Source organism: Arachis ipaensis, chromosome B10 (genome assembly GCF_059453495.1).
Source record: "Arachis ipaensis isolate K30076 ecotype BB chromosome B10, ASM5945349v1, whole genome shotgun sequence".
In the NCBI taxonomy this organism is placed as follows: Eukaryota; Viridiplantae; Streptophyta; class Magnoliopsida; order Fabales; family Fabaceae; genus Arachis; species Arachis ipaensis.
In genome coordinates this window covers 74,903,256-74,909,394 of record NC_142435.1, presented here as the reverse complement: position 1 = coordinate 74,909,394, position 6,139 = coordinate 74,903,256, and the positions used below count along the sequence as shown (strand labels likewise).

At 35.2% G+C, this 6,139-nt stretch overlaps 1 protein-coding gene across 6 annotated transcripts; it reads right to left on the bottom strand.

Annotated features, from left to right (window-relative positions):
- Window positions 1-293: 293 nt before the first annotated feature.
- On the bottom strand, window positions 294-5,387 carry LOC107624088 (myosin-1). 6 transcript variants are annotated; one of them, XM_088508532.1, is made up of 12 exons: window positions 4,888-5,386; window positions 4,588-4,663; window positions 4,166-4,276; window positions 3,961-4,007; window positions 3,726-3,827; window positions 3,510-3,653; window positions 3,280-3,430; window positions 3,156-3,183; window positions 2,891-3,038; window positions 2,732-2,775; window positions 2,080-2,169; window positions 294-781 (listed from the first exon to the last, which is right to left on the bottom strand). In XM_088508532.1, the coding sequence occupies exons 6-12, from the start codon at window positions 3,648-3,650 to the stop codon at window positions 763-765; spliced, it is 621 nt and encodes a 206-aa protein (XP_088364658.1). In that variant the 5' UTR covers window positions 3,651-3,653; window positions 3,726-3,827; window positions 3,961-4,007; window positions 4,166-4,276; window positions 4,588-4,663; window positions 4,888-5,386; the 3' UTR covers window positions 294-762. The 6 variants fall into 6 exon arrangements, with proteins under 6 accessions (XP_088364658.1, XP_088364661.1, XP_020968960.1 ...); XM_088508535.1 differs by having other exon boundaries at window positions 4,606-4,663; XM_021113301.2 differs by having other exon boundaries at window positions 3,961-4,276; window positions 4,606-4,663.
- Between the last annotated feature and the right edge of the window lie 752 nt (window positions 5,388-6,139).

Sequence of the window (6,139 nt, the reverse complement as noted above, 5' to 3'; positions counted from 1 at the left end):
GTAAAAAACTAGCGTTAGTGGAAACAAGAACAACTAACAACCCAAGAATTATCACTAAATGTTGGACATTATGACTCTAGCATTCCATATACTCGTTTCCCTAAGTCAAGGAATGAAAATCTGCTCCATATTTAAAATTGACATTTCATCAAACACATGGTAGGCATCATAAAATATGGGGAAATTGGAAAAATACTTAAAACTATGAACAACCAATAAACAAAATCAACAATGACAACTCAAATAACATGTAATAACCACTAAACATCAAATTCATTAACTAGAACTCAAAATTCCAAAAGTATATATGTAATGATAAAGTGAATTAAAACTATAAGAAAGTGTAGAACAAGTAGTATAATAAAAAGAAAAATTAAGAAATACTTACAATGGAAATAGCTAGAATCCAAGATTAAAATTGGAAAATACAAACTTGTAGCATAAATCCTAACTAAACCCTAAGGAAAATTGAAGGAGAAAAACTAAGCTAAACTACCCTAAACTACCTAAAAATATGCCTAAGTGTTGTTTATTGTATGGTATCTATGGTGTGTTGCTAGCCCTCCTTATATGCTCTAAGGCCTTTAGAAATGGGCCAAAATCTTCCCAAAATGTGAGCCACGTGACTTTTTAATGAAGTCACGCACAAGGACTTGTGCGTACGCACAGGATGTTGTGCGTATGCACACTTGGCTGTGTGTTTCTCCTTTGTTTTCTTCATGTTTTCTCCTAATTGCATGCTTCTCTTCCACTCTTATCAAGTCATTCAAACCAATTACACCTGAAATCATTCATCAAAAATATCAAGGCATCGAATGGAATGAAAGTGGAATAAAATTGATTAAATTAAGTGCAAAATAGCATGTTTTCACAATTAGACATAATTTAGAGAGAAAACACAAAAGTATGCTATTTAGATGAATAAATGTGGGTTTATATAATGAAATCCACTCAATTCAATCCAAAATTTATCGTCAAATATGGATTCATCAAGCAACAAGGGAAGTGAAAGAAAGAACACGCAACAGCCGAATGACCCACCAGCTGAAGGTGGCAATCCATGTAGTCGTCGTACCCCCTTTCTCGTCTTCGAATGCACTGAGGATAGTACAAACTTTTAAGTGTGGGGAGGTCGTCTGACCAATCGGCCAATTTTTGGGTGAAAATTTCTAATCTAAACACTTTCACATTTCATTTATTTTTATTTTATTACTAGGTCTTTTAGAATTTTCAGTTGCATTTTCTTGGTTTGCATATATATAATAAGCTTAGTCAAAATAATGAAATTTTCCAAGAAATTTATCTATAGAGCATTCCAAAAAATTAATTTGAGTTGATTTTTTTTCGTTGAAACTTGCTTGAATTATATATTTTGGAATATGTTTTTGAGCTAAGAATACATAAGCTTTTGAGTTTTAAGCCTAATTGTGTGGTTACATCATATAACCACTATTTACCTTCACTACAAGAAAATAAGCTTTCTGCCACGCTTTTAAAGCATGCCGAAAAGTGCTAAAAAGGGTGCCGACAGCTTTCCGCCAAGCTTTTTGAGCTATCGACACGCTTTTGAAAGGGTCACATCCGTTAGCGTGCCGGTTGATCTATCGCCACGCTTTTCTTTATCTATTGGTACACTTTACTTTTTGCCATGCTTTTATCTATTGGCACGCTTAAAAATGTGGTTGTATGTATAACCCTGTAGCCACGCATTTAAAGCGTGCCAAAAGATAGATGTACAGCCACGCTTTTAAAGTGTGCCGAAAAATGGATATACAGCCACGCTTTTAAAGCAAGCCAAAAATTAAAAACTTGTCGTTACACTTCAATAGCGTGGCCTAATCCTTTTTCAAATAAAAAAAAGAAAAAAAAACAGAAATACTGATAAGTTAATCTTTCAAATAAAATAAAATACTAAAAAATCAATCTTCCATTGATTTATATAAATTTTTTACATGATAAAACATGAATAAAACATTTAAGAAAAAATAAATTCAACTTCCAAAATAAACATTTTAAAAAATTACAATTCTATGTTAGAAAATCATGAATTATTAAAATAGTAGTAGCTGCTGCTGCTACCTCAGATATTTCTGTGTAACATGAGCAACATTGCAAGGTCCTAGAAGTACTTCCATTGATGTTTCGTTTAGTAGGATACTTTGAAGTTTCCTATAGCAAATAAAATTCAAAAGCATCCTGAGAAATTTGTAGCTTCCTAGAAAAGCCAATTTTATACCATACAGCATCCTAAAAATCTATCTAAATGTTAGATTAAGAGAGGATACAATCCATGTCTTACAATCTTGAAAAGAAGAAATAACTAAATTCTTCCTTCATTTAGTAATTAGAAGAGCATTTAAGATGATAACTCAGGATAAATCATTTCTACTAATCAACATATCTATATTTAGTAGTATAAACAACAGAGCTAGTTCATGCTGAGTGAATCAACACAAGTGACAAGAAATTTGAAATGTCATTTTCTCATGCTCCAATAACTAGTATATTTTACAAGAACACAGTAAAAAGTTTGTAGCTTTACCATATCAGGAACTTTAGTTTAAAGCACAAGGCAAAATTAACAGCCAAAGCGCTAGGCAAATGCTAATACTATATATGAACATCAATTGCAAGATTGCAAAAACCAAACTTTGAAGTGGGTTTTGTCAAATTCAGCTGCAGAAAGCATGGCAAATAGAAAATTTTGAGGCAAATGAAGTGGGGAACTCACTGGGACAGCGAAAGTGCTTGACTTGGAAATTGAAGGTTACCAGCCTACAAAATTGTGGGAGGGCGATTAAAAAGAAGAAGTTGGAATGAAAAGAAAGCTCATCAAAATTCACAGCACTGAGTTAACATACAAATGAAACCTAAAAAAAAATTATGATACCTTGATAGCTAAAATTATGAAACCTAAAATTATCATCACTGGTTCAGGTTCCAAACTTTGATGTTGTTGTTGAAACTGATACTCCTGCTGTTGCTGCCCCTGCTCCTTCTGATGCATCTGCTCCTGTTTCTTCTGATGCATCTCACCACTATCAACAGATTTGTAAAAATGTGATTATTAACAAGTACGTATCTATTACTTCTTCAGCAATTCAATGCCGTAGAGTTCAGCAACATATATGAAGAGGAATGTATTGAGTGCTGACCTTATGATAATGGATTGATTTACTTCATCTGCAATGTGTAAAATTTGAACAGAAATCTTTCTGTGAATATATAGTAAAACTACAGCTTAATAGAGATTCCAAAGAAACAGAGAATCCCACTCGCCTCTTATCATCTCGTTATAAGCTGCATCTGCCACAGCATAAACATGAGGATTATCATTACATCTCTGTTTATAAGCTTCTACGTATTCACTTCTATAAATCTGGACATCTTTGAAGGGATTGAGTGCAATTAAAACTGGCCCTGCCTTGCTCTGCATACAGAACAAATACCATATGAGGGAACATAGATGAACAGCCAAGCAGAAATACAACCTAGAAGAGCACACGTACGTAAATCAAATCTTGAGTGTAACGACTCTTAAGATTGTAAAGAACTGAGGGTTCATTTAAGTAACTAAGCTGTATAAGATCATCCACACCCTCTAAAATGTCGGGATTAGCCGGTAGAAGTGCTAATCTGGACACTTTCATAACCTGCAGTAACAACCACAAACATGTTACCTTGAAAACTTTATTCCAAAATGACAAAAATGCTTAGAATTTTACATTTCCATTTGAAATCGAAACGCATGCTTCCTCTTCTGAAGTTGACTGTATCTTTCCTAGTTCCTAGTTCCCTTTTTGTTGCCTACACCAAACTTGAAGTTTCTGTAGCAACAACAAAAATTAGAAACGGAAGTTTAATGTACAAACACATGCTACTAACAAATTACCAACTCTCAATCTATGCCAAAGGTCAGTGCTAATAGATAACTTAAAAAGAGTTCATCAAAATACATACCTTTCTGATGAAATAAGCAATATTATCATCCTCCAAATCCACTTCTCCTGTTGGAGAAGAAACCACAGAAGGTACAGCAGAATCAGCAGTAGAAGCAACAGCAGAAACATAAGTAGAAACTTCAGAAGAAACAGGAGCAGATGCATCAGAAGGAGCAGTAGCAGCAGTAGCAGGAGTATCAGTTTCAACAGCAATTGAAACAGACCATTTTATCAAGATGAACAGCAGCAAGCCACAAATCCAAAGTATTGAGTGCACATTCTCTCATGTGCTTCTTGTTGTCACGAAGAGATTTCAATATATCAGCCAGAATACCCTGAAACGAACAATAAAGCACAACTTGAGATGACAACACAAGATTATTAACAAGATAGAAAATGCAAAAGCATAAAACGATCCAACAAGAAATTATCAAAACAAATAATCAGAACCAACAAGAAATAATCATAACCGCAAATCCTAAAAACAATCAAAACAAAAACAAATCCTCTGAAAAAAATCAGAACAAATAAATAAAAAATCATAACAAAAAATTAAATAATTAAGCTTAGCAAAATGAGGAAAAAATCAAATAATTAGAAGTTTAGGTAAATAAAGAAAATAAAAAATCAAGTTAAAACCCTAAACCAGGAATCGAATCTTTACGGCTGTCGCCAGCGATGCATCCGGCTCCGAGCTCGACGGAGATGCCACCGATCGTTTCCTTCCAGATCCATCCGCCGATTCATGAATAAAGAGAGCATAAAATAAGAATAAAAAAACAGCATAAAAACAGCAGAAATCATTCAATAAAAAGCAAGAAATCACTAATCAATTCAATAAAAAGTTAACAGTAGAAAACATTCCGTTAATCATCCAATTTTCTTGATTGATTTCTAAATGGAGCATTTTAAAAAAAATGAAGATGGAGCACAACTGAGCACTAACCTTCGAGCAGCACGACAAGCAGAACCATGACAGAGAAGCGAGTAGAACCGCAACAGAGAGAGGCGAGCAGAATCGTGACAGAGAGAGGCGAGTAGAACCGCGACAGAGAGAGGCAAGCAGCACGACGACCAGAACGGCGAGAAGGACAGCAAGAAGAATGGCGAGCTGGCTAACACAACGACGAACCTGGTTGCAATCTTGAGCGCGAAGGGTGGCGACAGTGAGATAGATGGCGGCGTGATGGAGGTTGGGGTTTTCTGGGTTTGATGAAGGCTGGGTTCGAGAAGATGACGATAGAGATGGATGAACGACGAAGGCTAGGTTCGAGAAGATGAAGCTAAACGCTGAGGATGGATGAACGACGCCAAGGCTGGGAACGCTGAAGATGGATGAACGAAGCCAAGGCTGGGTTCGAGAAGAGCTTTCGAGAAGATGAAGCTGACGACGCCTTAGCTTTTAGGGTTTAAAAGTTAATTTTTAGGGTTTCATTATTTTTTGTAGTGTATGTGTTGTTGTTATCATTTTTAGTTAAAAGTGAATTTGATAACAATGTTAAGTTAGTGTGTGTTATTGTTATCATTTTTAGGGTAAAATTTGATAACTTAGTAAAAAAAAGGTTAAGTGTGGGAAAAATTGGTAGGAAACTAAATTTTAGGGGAGGGAACTCTATCGGCACGTTATTTTACCGTGCCAAAATAAACATGGTATAGCCACGCTTTTCAAGCGTGCTGATTTCCCTCTATGGCCATGCTTTTTAAGCGTGACAAAAAAAAGGTGGCCAAATTTTTAATCAGTGGCCACCCTCGTAAAAGCGTGCCGATTTTCTTCTATCGCCATGCTTTTCAAGCGTGGCAGTAAAAAAGCGTGGCCAAATTTCAAATAAGTGGGCACCCTCGTAAAAGCGTGCCGATTTCCCTCTATAGCCACGCTTTTTAAGCGTGACAAAAAAAAGTGTGGCCAAATCACAAATCAATGGCCACCCTCGCGAAAGTGTGCTAACAGGCTTTTTTTCTTGTAGTGCTTCTCGTGTGTTATTCTCTATCTATAATTGTAATCTTTGATTTTTTTTATTCTTTATATCCATTATTTTGTGTATGAATGCATTTATACTTCATTTGAGCTTACTTACCCAAATGTCCTTACCCTTTTTTAACCAATTTTAAGCCTGTTTAATCCCTTTTGTTCTTTATTTTAGCACATCACTACCCCTAAGTAAAAAATAATAAATGTCCTTAATTTGGATCTTTGATTA

Bases quoted from the DNA above. Each gene is read 5' to 3' on its own strand.
- LOC107624088 (XM_088508527.1), bottom strand. From the start codon at position 3,650: ATGAAAGTGTCCAGATTAGCACTTCTACCGGCTAATCCCGACATTTTA. The intron at 3,431-3,509 runs GTACGTGTGCTC...TTCTGTATGCAG, and splicing joins ACACTCAAGATTTGATTTAC to AGCAAGGCAGGGCCAGTTTT. The intron at 3,184-3,279 runs GCGAGTGGGATT...TACACATTGCAG, and splicing joins TTATAACGAGATGATAAGAG to ATGAAGTAAATCAATCCATT.